The sequence below is a fragment of the Dendrobates tinctorius genome, unplaced genomic scaffold (genome assembly GCF_039654945.1).
Source record: "Dendrobates tinctorius isolate UK_male_01 unplaced genomic scaffold, ASM3965494v1 ptg000168l, whole genome shotgun sequence".
Lineage (NCBI taxonomy): Eukaryota > Metazoa > Chordata > Amphibia > Anura > Dendrobatidae > Dendrobates > Dendrobates tinctorius.
In genome coordinates this window covers 55,570-72,913 of record NW_027361835.1, presented here as the reverse complement: position 1 = coordinate 72,913, position 17,344 = coordinate 55,570, and the positions used below count along the sequence as shown (strand labels likewise).

The window sequence follows — 17,344 nt, the reverse complement described above, 5'->3', positions numbered from 1 at the left end:
AATACAGGATGTAACTCAGGATCAGTAATGCAATCTATGTACACAGTGACTGCACCAGCAGAATAGTGAGTGCAGCTCTGGGGTATAATACAGGAGGTAACTCAGGATCAGCAATGTAATGTATGTACACAGTGACTGCACCAGCAGAATAGTGAGTGCAGCTCTGGAGTATAATACAGGATGTAACTCAGGATCAGTAATGTAATGTATGTACACAGTGACTGCACCAGCAGAATAGTGAGTGCAGCTCTGGAGTATAATACAGGATGTAACTCAGGATTAGTAATGTGATGTATGTACACAGTGACTGCACCAGCAGAATAGTGAGTGCAGCTCTGGAGTATAATATAGGAGGAAACTCAGGATCAGTAATGTAATGTATTACACTCCAGAGCTGCACTCACTATTCTGCTGTTGCAGTCACTGTGCACATACATTACTGATCCTGAGTTACCTTCTCTATTATACCCCAGAGCTGCACTCACTATTCTGCTGGTGCAGTCACTGTGTACATACATTACATTACTGATCCTGAGTTACATCCTGTATTATACTCCAGAGCTGCACTCACTATTCTGCTGGTGCAGTCACTGCGTACATACATTACATTACTGATCCTGAGTTACATCCTGTATTATACTTCAGAGCTGCGCTCAGTGTTCGGTATAATGCCGTGGGGGTCAGAGATTCCCCTTACACTTACTGCGACCAATCTCATTGACTTCTTCATCTTCTGAGTCCAGGTCGTCGCCCTCTTCCTCCTCCTCCTCATCGTCCTCATCACTTTCTATGGCCTCCTCTTCCTCGTCTAGCCACTTCCCGGGGAGCAGACCAGCAGCGTCGTAGGAGTTACACAGGGGCCCCACAATGTGTGTGATGAAGGATTCTTGGAGCTTGGCCAGCTGGGGGGACTCGCGGTCCATGAAGGGGCTGACTGGTAACCCCAGACTTGCTTCCTCATCACCCTGGAACAGAGGCCATAATCAGCCAATAAGCCGCAGCACCGAGGAACCGGCGCTTCAGAATACTAAGAGGTAAGGAATGACCACGCATGGCCACGGTGCATTTAGGGCCAAAGCCTCGGAGGCCACAGTACATGCCGGGGTCACAGCTCAGTGATATCGATGCATTCAGGGGCCACACTTTGGATACACTGCTGCTCGAGGTGTGGCCCCTAGAGACCGGGGGAAACACAGAGACCACACTTAGGGGCCACGCTTCTACCTGCTCGTAGAACTCGTTGACGATGCCTTCCGTCCACTTCAGGTGCAGCTCGCGGGTCTTGGCCGGGCCATTGATGTCCGCCAGTTTGATGCACACTTGGCACACGAGGAGCCGGTCATTCTCATTGCTCCAGTCGATGCCGTTACTGGTGACATCGTTCACCTGCCGGAAGAGGAAACCGATCATCACGTTACACGGTGACCAGGAAACGTCGTGCTTCCTCTGGGGCTGCCATGGCAACATTTCTTTTCTGAAGAGCACTTCCCATCGTGTGACCCCGGCACATGCAAAGGTCACGTGATCGTAAATGTACAGACAGGAGAAAATAAATACAGTGTGTTATAGATGGAATCGTAATATCTATAAAGTTCTCATTCACAAGAGGCAACATTTAGCTCCAGGACCTCCAGGTAACCCTGAACTGCGGGGGAGACGCTCACTCCCCATCGGCTAGATCGATAGATCAGACACCTTTCAGAAGAGTGGGGTAGGGACTGGCAGGCAAACTACTGTACGCTGCTCTGTCCGGAAAGTGATGAATATTGAGATTTTTATGAACAGCATAGACATGACAAATATGAGCGACACATTCTCGGAGTCGTGGCGAATTTAACGCATTGTCTTATGTCACTGGACGGGTGCAGCAGCACCTCCAAATTAACCCCTTCGCGCCGGAGCCCATTTTCGTTTTTGCATTTCTGTTTTCCGCTCCCCTTCTTCCCAGAGCCATAACTTTTTTATTTTTCCGTCAATATGGCCATGTGTGGGCTTGTTTTTTTGCAGGACGAGTTGCACTTTTGAATGACATCATTGGTTTTACCATGTCGTGTACTCAAAAACGGGAAAAAATTTCCAAGTGCAGTGAAGAAAAAAAAAAATAAGTGCCATTTTCCGATCCCTGTTGAGACTCCATTTTTCGGGATCTGGGGTTGGGCGAGAACTTATTTTTTGCGTGCAGAGATGACATTTTTAACAATATCACTTTTTTATAGATATGTTCTTTTGATCGCCTGTTATTGCATTTTAACCCAATGTTGAGGCGACCAAAAAAAACGTAATTCTGGCGTTTTGATTTGTTTTTATTGATAGATTGGGCGATTCTGAATGTGGCATGTGTATGTGTGATTTTTTTTTATTGTTTTATTTTGAATAGGGCGAAAAGGGAGTGATTTGAATTTTTTAAATATTTTTTAAAAATCTTTTTTTTTAATACTTTTGTCATGCTTTAATAGCCTCCATAGGACACTAGAAGCTGCCATAGCACGATCGCCTCTATCTATCTGAATTACTGCATTGCAATGAGCGCAGACCACCGGGTGGCGCTCATAGCAATCCGGAATCAACAACCATAGAGGTCTCAAGGAGACCGCTGGTTGTTATGCAGACGCACCGATGACCCCCGATCACATGACGGGGGTCAGCAGTGTGCGTATTTCTTTCCTGACAGCACTTGTTAAATGTCGCTGTCAGAGTGACAGCAGCATTTACCTAGTTAATAGCGGCGGGCGGATCGCAATCCCACCTGCAGCTATTGCGGGTACATGTCAGCTGTTGAAAATAGCTCACATATTCCCGGCTGTGAGGTGGGCTCACCGTCGAAGCCCATTTCAAAGGGGGAGATGCAACATGCGCCGTACTAATAAGGAGCATGTCGCAAAGAGGTTAATATCTGTAAGATGGATGATGCTATCCATGCAATATTTTCCATCTATGGATAGATAAATCTTATTAATTTTATGTTTCCTATTATCTCCCGCCTCAGACCTCCAGGGACGAAGATGATATGGAAGTTGGGGACCCCATAATTTCCTAAAAAGAACAAGCCACATCTATAATCAGCCCGGTTATGAGTCACGGGAGGGGAGATGTGCGGGCGTGACTGGTGTTAAGAAAAGCAAATAACGAACAATGTCACACAGCGCACCGTGGTTCTGCACTGTTACCGCCAAAAAAGAAGAGCTTCCCTTCGTAAGGAACAGCCAACCCTGCGACATCAGGTTTAGTATTTTCTCATTTGTTATCCCTTTTATCCCATGTAATTGTATATATCGTATTGTTTTGTTCCCATTTTCTATCATCTTTGCATATTTTTATACACACTGACTACCTCTCCGGCTTAAGTATCTAACAATTTATAGCTTTATTCCTCTTGTTCTGTAAACCGCACCCTGAAGCCATAAACTACCTGTAACGGGCGTACAATCGGGTGGTATAAACGACAAAAATGTCCAGGAAGGATGGGAAATCTTGAAAAATGAGTTTCTCAAAGCAGAATCGTTAACAATTCCAAAAAGAGGGAAGAATAGGAAGCATTTAAGGAAACCAGGATAAATGAACACAGAACTTAAACATTTCTTTCTCCTTTTTAGCATGTGTTTATCAAATGGAAAGAGGAAGACATACATAAAGAAGAATATAATGCTGTCTGCAGAACCTGCATGGGACGAATCAGATTAGCTAAAGCTGACAATGAATTAAGTCTTGTAAGAGACATCAAAAGCAATAAAAAAGGATTTGGGGGATATGTCAAAAGAAAAAGAAAAGCCATAGATGCTATAGGATTTTTACAGGATGAAAATTATGAAATCATAAGACAGGTTGTTGAGAACGTCGAACTTTTAAATTCCTATTTTGCATCTGTTTTCTCTCAGAAAGAAAATGTAACATCAACTGTTCTTCACTGTCCTATTAAGGGAATAGAAGAATCCAGGATATCTATAAACAGAAAGATAATGAGGAAACACTTAGCTAACCTAAATGAATTCAAGTCTCCAGGTCCAGAAGAATTACACCCCAGAGTACTGAAGGAGATGGCAGAAGAAATTTTTGAACCCCTCTCCATAATCTTTGAAAATTCTTGGCGAACAGGAGAAGTCTCAGAAGACTGGAGAAGAGCAAATGCTGTTCCTATCTTTAAAAAGGGAAAGAAGGTGGACCCAGGCAACTATAGGCCGGTGAGTCTAACTTCTATACCAGGAAAGATCTGTAGATATGGGAATGCTGTAGATATAGTATATCTTGACTTCAGCAAAGCATTTGACAAAGTATCTCACACAATCCTTATTGAAAAGATGACTAAGTATGGAATGGACAAGGCAACTGTTAGGTGGATTCATAACTGGCTTAGTGATCGGACCCAAAGAGTGGTCGTAAATGGCTGCACATCCAGTTGGAAGAATGTCTCAAGTGGGGTACCACAGGGCTCTGTCCTGGGCCCTGTATTGTTCAACATCTTCATCAACGATTTAGATGAAGGAACTGAGGGTAAACTGATTAAATTTGCTGATGACACAAAGCTAGGAGGGATAGCTAATACTAGAGAAGAGAGAGAGAGGATTCAAAAAGATATAAATAAACTGGAGGAGTGGGCAGCAACTAACAGAATGGTTTTTAACAGGGAAAAATGTAAAGTACTACATCTGGGCAATAAAAATGAAAAAAGCATATATAGAATGGGAGGAATAGGGCTATGGACAGCACATGTGAAAAAGACTTGGGTATACTAATAGATCACAGACTGAATATGAGTCAACAGTGTGATGCAGCAGCAAAAAAGGCAAATGCAATTCTAGGATGTATTAACAGAAGCATACAGTCTAGATCACGTGAAGTCATTATTTCCCTCTACTCCTCTTTGGTCAGACCTCATCTGGAATATTGTGTCCAGTTTTGGGCACCACATTTTAAAAAAGACATCAACAAACTGGAGCAAGTTCAGAAAAGAGCAACCAGAATGGTGACCGGTCTGCAAACCCTGTCTTATGAGGAAAGGTTGCAGGATTTGGGAATGTTTAGCTTGCAGAAGAGAAGACTGAGAGGAGACTTAATAGCTGTCTACAAATATCTCAAGGGCTGTCACATTGTAGAAGGATCAACTTTATTCTCATTTGCACAAGGAAAGACTAGAAGCAATGGGATGAAACTGAATGGGAGGAGACACAGATTAGATATTAGAAAAAACTTTTTGACAGAGTGATCAATGAGTGGAACAGGCTGCCACGAGAAGTGGTGAGTTCTCCTTCAATGGAAGTCTTCACACAGAGGCTGGACAGACATCTGACTGGGATGATTTAGCGAATCCTGCTTTGAGCAGGGGGTTGGACCAGATGACCCAGGAGGTCCCTTCCAACTCTACCATTCTATGATTGGTGGCAGCGACCATACCGGGGTGTATATATATTTAAATTCGACGTGTTGGCATCGGAGGTGTATATACCATATGCTCACTGTGAGTTCCCCAATAACCGGCCTAGTAGTGGGAGCAGCCGCGACCTCGTCCATCACTTGTCAGTTAACTGAATAACTGTTCTGACAATTTGTGTCAGCGGTGGGAACTGTCTGCCCCCCACCCTGGTGGTATCCTGGACATAGTGGATGTTACCATGGCAACCCCAGAGCAAGCACCGTGTTTCCATTCTGGCACAAAGATCCGGAGCGGCGGCGGTGTGCAGCTCACAGAGGATTCATGACACCGATACACTGTGGCACCACTGTGATAGTGAGGTAAGAAGTCTTGGAGATTCCCTGACCACAAGCAGAGGTCTTCATAACGCTGAGGGTTGCAGAAAACGGCAGTCGCCGGCAGCGCCCGGAGCTCGGTACTGACCTTGGCATTGAACTCGGCCAGAAAGTCGAAGTGTTTCTTGAGGTCGGTGGCGAGGATCGCCTCGATCACCAGGAAGCGGAACCGCTTGAACTGCACGTGGTCCAGGAATGTCAGGAAGTTGTAATCTGGGCGCGAGAGGAAGAGGTTCCAGGCGGCCGCTGCGTGATGGTTCTCCAACACCGATCTGTCATTATACAGCACGGCCTGAAAGCAGAGCATGGAGTCAGTGCAGGCGTCTGTGCCGCCATCACCATCGCGCACCAACACCGCAGCCGCACAGGAAGCCAACGGTCACGGAACATGAACCACGTGACCAAATTCACAAGTCAGATCCCTGCTATACAGCACACTGCCTCCATCCTGTGTACACACACGGGATTGTCTGCTGTACAATAAACTGCCTCTCCATTTGCTATATACTTGTGTTTTACCATACACCAGACTGCACTCCATTCTGTATTTACAGTGCCGTGGAGCATGAAGAGACAATCCACTGTACAGCAGACCTGTATTATCTGCTGAACACTGGACTGTATGCTACAAAGATGTGTGATCTGTACAGCAGACTGCCTCTCCATGCTGCACAGACTTGTACGTAGGTATGACACAGCATATTCTCTCTGCTCCAGCTGCGGAAAGCGGAGCCCTGACGGATGCCCCCCACTGAGTGGCCGTCTCGTGACGTATATTATTGTTTCTGCCCGCAGCCCTCGCCCCGCTTTCTGACCGCAGCCCTCGCTCTCCGCAGACTTTTCCGCGGCCTCTTCCCTCTGATAAATCAGGAGTAGAATAATTCTTTGCTAAACCAATTTGGACGCCTTCATGTCGATCTGAAGCCAGTCGCCGTCTCTGTGGGCGGCCGCGCCACATCCATCATTATAACAGGATTATGGCGGCGCTCAGCTGCTTCCCCGTAATCACGTTACTCGCCAGGTGAATCCTCGTCCTGCGCCTCCATCTCGGGGGAGGGAGCGGCCACCATTGTGGAAGAAGCAATAACTGCGGTAATTAACCCCACAGGATGATCACAGGGTCGCGGGGTGCTGCAGCCAATCCCTCGCACCACTCCCAGCAGAGCGGGGGCAGTCGTGCATGCCGCACTCACCTGTGGTGCATTTGTGGCCACAAGAAAGGCATTTGTGCGTCCGGGGTGGTCATAGTCGTGCATAGCAGCCGCCACGTACAGCGCCATCAGCTCCAGTGCCGGGATGTTCGCTGCCAGGCAGCCATAACTGTCATCTGTCACCTGACAACTCCTCGAGGACAAGTATGTGCGACCACCGCTGCCGTCCGCTTCTGGAGAGAGGAGAAGACGTGACTCCAAAACACTACAATTAAAGGGACGGTCCGGTACTTTATACCGATGGCTTAATTATTTATTTTACTCACTTATATAGTGAGCCCGTGGCTCCCCGCTCTTGGCACTGAGGAATCCCCCCATGTCACCCGTCACGCCCCCTGCCCCCCACTCTTGGGACTGAGGAATCCCCCCCCCCCCGTGTTAGCCTGCGGGCCCCCGCTCCTGACACTGAGGAATCCTCCCGTGTCACCAGTCAGCCCGCAGCCCCCCACTCCTGGCACTGAGGAATCCTCCCGTGTCACCGGTCAGGCCCAAGGCCCCCCGGCTCCTGGCACTGAGGAATCCCCCGTGTTAGCCTGGCCCCCGCTCCTGGCACTGAGGAATCCTCCCGTGTCACCCGTCAGCCCGCAGCCCCCCGCTCCTGGCACTTAGGAATCCTCCCGTGTCACCGGTCAGGCCCAAGGCCCCCCGCTCCTGGTACTGAGGAATCTCCCGTGTTAGCCCGTGGCGTCCCGCTCTTGTCACTGAGGAATCCCCCCCCCGTGTCAGCCTGCGGCCCCCCGCTCTTGGCACTGAGGAATCCCCCCCATGTCACCCGTCAGGCCTGCGGCCCCCCGCTCGTGGCACTGAGGAATCCCCGTGTCACCCGTCACGCCCGCGGCCCCCCACTCTTGGGACTGAGGAATCCCCCCGTGTTAGCCTGCAGGCCCTCGCTCTTGGCACTGAGGAATCCCCCCCCATGTCACCCGTCAGGCCCGCGGGCCCTCGCTCTTGGCACTGAGGAATCCCCCCCATGTCACCCGTCAGGCCCGCGGCCCCCCGCTCGTGGCACTGAGGAATCCCCGTGTCACCCGTCACGCCCGCGGCCCCCCACTTTTGGGACTGAGGAATCCCCCCGTGTTAGCCTGCAGGCCCTCGCTCTTGGCACTGAGGAATCCCCCCCATGTCACCCGTCAGGCCCGCGGGCCCTCGCTCTTGGCACTGAGGAATCCCCCCCATGTCACCCGTCAGGCCCGCGGCCCCCCGCTCGTGGCACTGAGGAATCCCCCCCATGTTACCCGTCACGCCCGCGGCCCACCGCTCGTGGCACTGAGGAATCCCCGTGTCACCCGTCACGCCCGCGACCCCCCGCTCCTGGCACTGAGGAATTCCCCGTGTTAGCTCGCGGCCCCCCGCTCTTGGCACTGAGGAATCCCCCTGTGTCACCCGTCAGGCCCCCGGCCCCCCACTCTTGGCACTGAGGAATCCACCCATGTCACCCGTCAGGCCCCCGGCCCCCCACTCCTGGCACGCCGCCCTCCGCTGCTCATTGTGGGATATTTTTAGTTCTGATGTTTAATTTCCTAATAATGTAAAGAATTATTAGTGTAATGCGCCGCGGAGCCGGAAAGTGCTGACTGCAGCAGAGCAGGCGCTGCGAGCGAGCGGCATCGGGGGAGCGAGGACTTGGCAGCCGACGAGGGATGATCAGCATTTACCCATCAATCAATTACCCAGTAATACAGGCGGCTCATAAAACACGCAGGCAGCATGTTAACCCCTGCAGCACTGGAGTAAGAACTACAACCCTCAGCAGGCACTCACAGCCGTGTCCTGAGGGTTGTACATGGAAACATTTCCAATCTATAGACTCACAAACCCGTACAACTCTGCTACTGAGGGTCTGTATGGAGGGGGGCACAGATCATATCATGGTGGTCCCGCATCCTTCTTCATGGGTCCTGGCACTGCTCGGATTTCATTACAGTGTTGGAGACCCCAAGGGTCCACAGAGGAAGTAAATGACGGACTCACCGGCCTCATCGCTGCTCAGCTCCTGGAATCCCGGGACGGGTCGTGTGGTCAGAAACCAAACCGCGTGCATGACGTCCGTGGCGTGAGTGCGATTGTGGTCTGCAAGGAAGCCCCAAATATCAGAGGGGAGACTCTGGGATAAGACGGGAGCACAAGTCCGAGTGTCTGGGGAGGGGGGTGTCCGGAGAGAGGGGGGGTAAGCATAGGGGTGTCCGGGGGAGGGGGTCCGCCTTGTACTCACATGGGATATCCCGGTAGCCACTTTCTAACGCCCGGAAGAAGTTTCGGAATTTGTTTTCAGGAATTTTGAAGATTTCAAACAAGCTTGTATCGTAGAACAGGGAGCATGAGACCTGCGAACACAAAACGGGAGACATCACACTGACACCCGACAGGGCGACACACAGGAGACCGCGGCAAACGTCCACAGGTCTGGTGCAGAACGCTGACCGGAGCTGTGCATGTGACTGGAGTGGAAGCCACGAAGTAAGGAAGAGTGCATTAAATCCTAATTACTATCCGCCAAGCTGCCGACCGCCTTCCGCCAAACTGCCAACCTCCGACCGCTTCCAGACTGCCCACCTCCGACCGCCTCTCGCCAAGCTGCCGACCTCCTCCTGATTTCCCAGCTGCCGACCGCTTCCTGACTGCCCAACTCCGACCACCTCCCAACAAGCTGTCAACCTCCTTCTGACTGAACAGCTCCAACCGCCTGCTGACTACTCAGCTGTTGACCGCTTCCTGATTGCCCAGCTCCAACCGCCTCCTGAGTGCCCAGCTCCGACCACCTCCCTCCAAGCTGCTAACCTCCTTCTGACTGCCCAACTCCGCCCACCTCCCAACAAGCTGACGACCACTTCCTGACTGAACAGCTCCAACTGCCTACTGAAAACCTTCCTGACTGCCCAGCTGCCAACTGCCTCCTTCACACCTACTGACCATCTCCTGCCTGCCCAACTTCAACTGCCTCTCACCCAGCTGCTGACTCCCTAACTCCAACTACTAACTGCCTCCTGCCCAGCTGCCGACCGCCCAACTACCATCCGCCTCGTGACTGCCCAGTTGTCTCCCCTCCGCCCAGCTGCGGATGGCCACCCGCCCAACTTCCAGTTCAGCACTTCCCGCCAAGCCTCCGACCCCTGCCTCCCACAGAGAGAGGCCATTGACAAGCGTCTCCTGATGTCTTTGCCACTGATCTCCTCCATGTTACATCTACATTTCGGCTTCATCGATGGCGCCTCGTTCTTTGGGCAGGGACAGTGGCTCTCATCATTTTAGCTGCTATCCTTGAAGGACCTCATTCTGTGATTTCGGAGTCGATGATCTCAGCGCTACATTCTGGCAGCAGCGGCCACATCAGCTGCATTAGACAATTCTGGAGAATTGGGAGTTTTATTGGGAGACGCCGGAGCCAAAAAGTGAAGTCATAATGAAAAGTTGTCAGGCCGAGAATAAGACGGAGATCACTAATCGCCAGCCGCCCAGGAAGACACATTTATAATGTCTGAATGGAGGCTGCGATAATGGCGGGGGAAGGAGCGGGAGTTTATAGAAGACTAGCTGAAGAGCCCGGCGCTACCCGGGCAGAGTAACTAACTACGGTTAGTTATAACAAATTATAATGATTATATCTATACATATATAAAGCTGAGTGTAGAACCCCATCCACTACGCATAGCCACATTCACTATAATATCCCACATCATCCCGTCAGCCAGAGCCACCGGACTACTACCCCTAATATTCCACATCATCCCGTCAGCCAGAGCCACCGGACTACTACCCCTAATATCCCACATCATCCCGTCAGCCAGAGCCACCAGACTACTACCCCTAATGTCCCACATCATCCCGTTAGCCAGAGCCACCGGACTACTACCCCTAATGTCCCACATCATCCCGTCAGCCAGAGCCACCGGACTACTACCTCTAATATCCCACATCATCCCGTCAGCCAGAGCCACCGGACTACTACCCCTAATATCCCACATCATCCCGTCAGCCAGAGCCACCGGACTACTACCACTAATATCCCACATCATCCCATCAGCCAGAGCCACCGGACTACTACCCCTAATATCCCACATCAGCCCGTCAGCCAGAGCCACCGGACTACTACCCCTAATATCCCACATCATCCCGTCAGCCAGAGCCACCGGACCTACTACCCCTAATATCCCACATCATCCCGTCAGCCAGAGCCACCGAACTACTACCCCTAATGTCCCACATCATCCCGTCAGCCAGAGCCACCGGACTACTACCCCTAATATCCCACATCATCCCGTCAGCCAGAGCCACCGGACTACTACCCCTAATATCCCACATCATCCCGTCAGCCAGAGCGACCGGACTACTACCACTAATATCCCAAATCATCCCATCAGCCAGAGCCACCGGACTACTACCCCTAATATCCCACATCATCCCGTCAGCCAGAGCCACCGGACTACTACCCCTAATATCCCACATCATCCCGTCAGCCAGAGCCACCGGACCTACTACCCCTAATATCCCACATCATCCCGTCAGCCAGAGCCACCGGACTACTACCCCTAATATCCCACATCATCCCTTCAGCCAGAGCCACCGGACCTACTACCCCTAATATCCCACATCATCCCGTCAGCCAGAGCCACCGGACTACTACCCCTAATATCCCACATCATCCAGTCAGCCAGAGCCACCGGACTACTACCCTAATATCCCACATCATCCAGTCAGCCAGAGCCACCGGACTACTACCCCTAATATCCCACATCATCCAGTCAGCCAGAGCCACCGGACTACTACCACTAATATCCCACATCATCCCGTCAGCCAGAGCCACCGGACTACTACCACTAATATCCCACATCATCCCGTCAGCCAGAGCCACCGGACTACTACCCCTAATATCCCACATCATCCCATCAGCCAGAGCCACCGGACCTACTACCCCTAATATCCCACATCATCCCGTCAGCCAGAGCCACCGGACTACTACCCCTAATATCCCACATCATCCCATCAGCCAGAGACACCGGACCTACTACCCCTAATATCCCACATCATCCCATCAGCCAGAGCCACCGGACCTACTACCCCTAATATCCCACATCATCCCATCAGCCAGAGCCACCGGACCTACTACCCCTAATATCCCACATCATCCCATCAGCCAGAGCCACCGGACTACTACCCCTAATATCCCACATCATCCCGTCAGCCAGAGCCACCAGACTACTACCCCTAATATCCCACATCATCCCATCAGCCAGAGACACCGGACTACTACCCCTAATATCCCACATCATCCCGTCAGCCAGAGCCACCGGACTACTACCCCTAATATCCCACATCATCCCGTCAGCCAGAGCCACCAGACTACTACCCCTAATATCCCACATCATCCCATCAGCCAGAGCCACCGGACTACTACCCCTAATATCCCACATCATCCCGTCAACCAGAGCCACCGGACTACTATCCCTAATATCCCACATCATCCCGTCAGCCAGAGACACCAGACTACTACCCCTAATATCCCACATCATCCCATCAGCCAGAGACACCGGACTACTACCCCTAATATCCCACATCATCCCGTCAGCCAGAGCTACCGGACTACTACCCCTAATATCCCACATCATCCCATCAGCCAGAGCCACCGGACTACTACTCCTAATATCCCACATCATCCCATCAGCCAGAGCCACCGGACTACTACCCCTAATATCCCACATCATCCCGTCAGCCAGAGCCACCGGACTACTACCCCTAATATCCCACATCATCCCGTCAGCCAGAGCCACCGGACTACTACCCCTAATATCCCACATCATCCCATCAGCCAGAGCCACCGGACTACTACTCCTAATATCCCACATCATCCCATCAGCCAGAGCCACCGGACTACTACTCCTAATATCCCACATCATCCCGTCAGCCAGAGCCACCGGACTACTACCCCTAATATCCCACATCATCCCGTCAGCCAGAGCCACCGGACTACTACCACTAATATCCCACATCATCTCGTCAGCCAGAGCCACCGGACTACTACCCCTAATATCCCACATCATCCCATCAGCCAGAGCCACCGGACTACTACCCATAATATCCCACATCATCCCATCAGCCAGAGCCACCGGACTACTACCCCTAATATCTCACATCATCCCATCAGCCAGAGCCACCGGACTACTACCCATAATATCCCACATCATCTCGTCAGCCAGAGCCACCGGACTACTACCCCTAATATCCCATCAGCCAGAGCCACCGGACTACTACCCCTAATATCTCACATCATCCCATCAGCCAGAGCCACCGGACTACTACCCCTAATATCCCACATCATCCCGTCAGCCAGAGCCACCGGACTACTACCCCTAATATCCCACATCATCCCGTCAGCCAGAGCCACCGGACTACTACCCCTAATATCCCACATCATCCCGTCAGCCAGAGCCACCGGACCTACTACCCCTAATATCCCACATCATCCCATCAGCGAGAGCCACCGGACTACTACCCCTAATATCCCACATCATCCCATCAGCCAGGGCCACCGGACTACTACCCCTAATATCTCACATCATCCCATCAGCCAGAGCCACCGGACCTACTACCCCTAATATCCCACATCATCCCATCAGCGAGAGCCACCGGACTACTACCCCTAATATCCCACATCATCCCATCAGCCAGAGCCACCGGACTACTACCCCTAATATCTCACATCATCCCATCAGCCAGAGCTACCGGACTACTACCCTTAATACCCCACATCATCCCATCAGCCAGAGCCACCGGACTACTACCCCTAATATCTCACATCATCCCATCAGCCAGAGCTACCGGACTACTACCCCTAATATCCCACATCATCCCATCAGCCAGAGCCACCGGACTACTACCCCTAATATCTCACATCATCCCATCAGCCAGAGCCACCGGACTACTACCCCTAATATCCCACATCATCCCATCAGCCAGAGCCACCGGACTACTACCCCTAATATCCCACATCATCCCATCAGCCAGAGCCAACGGACTACTACCCCTAATATCCCACATCATCCCGTCAGCCAGAGCCACCGGACTACTACCCCTAAAATCCCACATCATCCCGTCAGCCAGAGCCACCGGACTACTACCCCTAAAATCCCACATCATCCCATCAGACAGAGCTACCGGACTACTACCCCTAATATCCCACATCATCCCGTCAGCCAGAGCTACCGGACTACTACCCCTAATATCCCACATCATCCCATCAGCCAGAGCCACCGGACTACTTCACCTAATATCCCACATCATCCCATCAGCGAGAGCCACCGGACTACTACCACTAATATCCCACATCATCCCGTCAGCCAGAGCCACCGGACTACTACCCCTAATATCCCACATCATCCCGTCAGCCAGAGCCACCGGACTACCAGCCCTAATATCCCACATCATCCCGTCAGCCAGAGCCACCGGACTACCAGCCCTAATATCCCACATCATCCCGTCAGCCAGAGCCACCGGACTACTACACCTAATATCCCACATCATCCCGTCAGCCAGAGCCACCGGACTACTACCCCTAACATCCTACATCATCCCGTCAGCCAGAGCCACCGGACTACTACCCCTAATATCCCACATCATCCCGTCAGCCAGAGCCACCGGACTACTACCCCTAATATCCCACATCATCCTGTCAGCCAGAGCCACCAGACTACTACCCCTAATATCCCACATCATCCCGTCAGCCAGAGCCACCGGACTACCCCTAATATCCCACATCATCCCGTCAGCCAGAGCCACCGGACTACTACCCCTAATATCCCACATCATCCCGTCAGCCAGAGCCACCAGACTACTACCCCTAATATCCCACATCATCCCGTCACAGCTGCCGGACTACTACCCCTAATATCCCACATCTTCCCATCAGCCAGAGCCACCGGACTACTACCCCTAATATCCCACATCATCCCATCAGACAGAGCCACCGGACTACTACCCCTAATATCCCACATCATCCCGTCAGCCAGAGCCACCGGACTACTACCCCTAATATCCCACATCATCCCATCAGCCAGAGCCACCGGACTACTACCCCTAATATCCCACATCATCCCGTCAGCCAGAGCCACCGGACTACTACCCCTAATATCCCACATCATCCCGTCAGCCAGAGCCACCGGACTACCAGCCCTAATATCCCACATCATCCCGTCAGCCAGAGCCACCGGACTACCAGCCCTAATATCCCACATCATCCCGTCAGCCAGAGCCACCGGACTACTACACCTAATATCCCACATCATCCCGTCAGTCAGAGCCACCGGACTACTACCCCTAATATCTCACATCATCCCATCAGCCAGAGCCATCGGACTACTACCCCTAATATCCCACATCATCCCATCAGCCAGAGCCACCGGACTATTACCCCTAATATCCCACATCATCCCGTCAGCCAGAGCCACCGGACTACAACCCCTAATATCCCACATCAACCCATCAGACAGAGCCACCAGACTACTACCACTAATATCCCACATCATCCCATCAGCCAGAGCCACCGGACTACTACCCCTAATATCCCACATCAACCCATCAGACAGAGCCACCAGACTACTACCACTAATATCCCACATCAACCCATCAGACAGAGCCACCGGACTACTACGACTAACATCCCACATCATCCTATTAGCCAGAGCCACCGGACTACTACGACTAACATCCCACATCATCCTATTAGCCAGAGCCACCGGACTACTACACCTAATATCCCACATCATCCCATCAGCCAGAGCCACCGGACTACTACCACTAATATCCCACATCCTCCCGTCAGACAGAGCCACCGGACTACTACCCCTAATATCCCACATCATCCCATCAGCCAGAGCCACCGGACTACAACCCCTAATATCCCACATCATCCCGTCAGCCAGAGCCACCAGACTACTACCACTAATATCCCACATCATCCCGTCACCCAGAGCCACCGGACTACTACCTCTAATATCCCACATCATCCCATCAGCCAGAGCCACCGGACTACAACCCCTAATATCCCACATCATCCCATCAGCAAGAGCCACCGGACTACTACCCCTAATATCCCACATCATCCCGTCAGCCAGAGCCACCGGACTACTACCCCTAATATCCCACATCATCCCATCAGACAGAGCCACCGGACTACTACCCCTAATATCCCACATCATCCCGTCAGCCAGAGCCACCGGACTACTACCCCTAATATCCCACATCATCCCATCAGCCAGAGCCACCGGACTACAACCCCTAATATCCCACATCATCCCATCAGACAGAGCCACCGGACTACTACCCCTAATATCCCACATCATCCCGTCAGCCAGAGCCACCGGACTACTACCCCTAATATCCCACATCATCCCGTCAGCCAGAGCCACCGGACTACTACCCCTAATATCCCACATCATCCCGTCAGCCAGAGCCACCGGACTACTACCCCTAATATCCCACATCATCCCGTCAGCCAGAGCCACCGGAATACTACCCCTAATATCCCACATCATCCCGTCAGCCAGAGCCACCGGACTACTACCCCTAACATCCTACATCATCCCGTCAGCCAGAGCCACCGGACTACTACCCCTAATATCCCACATCATCCCGTCAGCCAGAGCCACCGGACTACTACCCCTAATATCCCACATCATCCTGTCAGCCAGAGCCACCAGACTACTACCCCTAATATCCCACATCATCCCGTCAGCCAGAGCCACCGGACTACCCCTAATATCCCACATCATCCCGTCAGCCAGAGCCACCGGACTACTACCCCTAATATCCCACATCATCCCGTCAGCCAGAGCCACCAGACTACTACCCCTAATATCCCACATCATCCCGTCACAGCTGCCGGACTACTACCCCTAATATCCCACATCTTCCCATCAGCCAGAGCCACCGGACTACTACCCCTAATATCCCACATCATCCCATCAGACAGAGCCACCGGACTACTACCCCTAATATCCCACATCATCCCGTCAGCCAGAGCCACCGGACTACTACCCCTAATATCCCACATCATCCCATCAGCCAGAGCCACCGGACTACAACCCCTAATATCCCACATCATCCCATCAGACAGAGCCACCGGACTACTACCCCTAATATCCCACATCATCCCGTCAGCCAGAGCCACCGGACTACTACCCCTAATATCCCACATCATCCCGTCAGCCAGAGCCACCGGACTACTACCCCTAATATCCCACATCATCCCGTCAGCCAGAGCCACCGGACTACTACCCCTAATATCCCACATCATCCCGTCAGCCAGAGCCACCGGAATACTACCCCTAATATCCCACATCATCCCGTCAGCCAGAGCCACCGGACTACTACCCCTAACATCCTACATCATCCCGTCAGCC

The 17,344-nt window shown here is 52.1% G+C and overlaps 1 protein-coding gene across 1 annotated transcript in view; it reads right to left on the bottom strand.

Annotated features, from left to right (window-relative positions):
* The window catches only part of PDE3B (phosphodiesterase 3B), an 80,426-nt gene that overhangs the window by 9,314 nt on the left and 53,768 nt on the right, over positions 1 to 17,344 (bottom strand). The window contains exons 9-14 of the mRNA XM_073550740.1: positions 9,166 to 9,277; positions 8,925 to 9,023; positions 6,936 to 7,126; positions 5,831 to 6,034; positions 1,225 to 1,386; positions 704 to 965 (exon numbers count right to left, since the gene is read on the bottom strand). Of these exons, the coding sequence (XP_073406841.1) occupies positions 704 to 965; positions 1,225 to 1,386; positions 5,831 to 6,034; positions 6,936 to 7,126; positions 8,925 to 9,023; positions 9,166 to 9,277 (1,030 nt within the window). The remainder of the gene's footprint in view (positions 1 to 703; positions 966 to 1,224; positions 1,387 to 5,830; positions 6,035 to 6,935; positions 7,127 to 8,924; positions 9,024 to 9,165; positions 9,278 to 17,344) is intronic.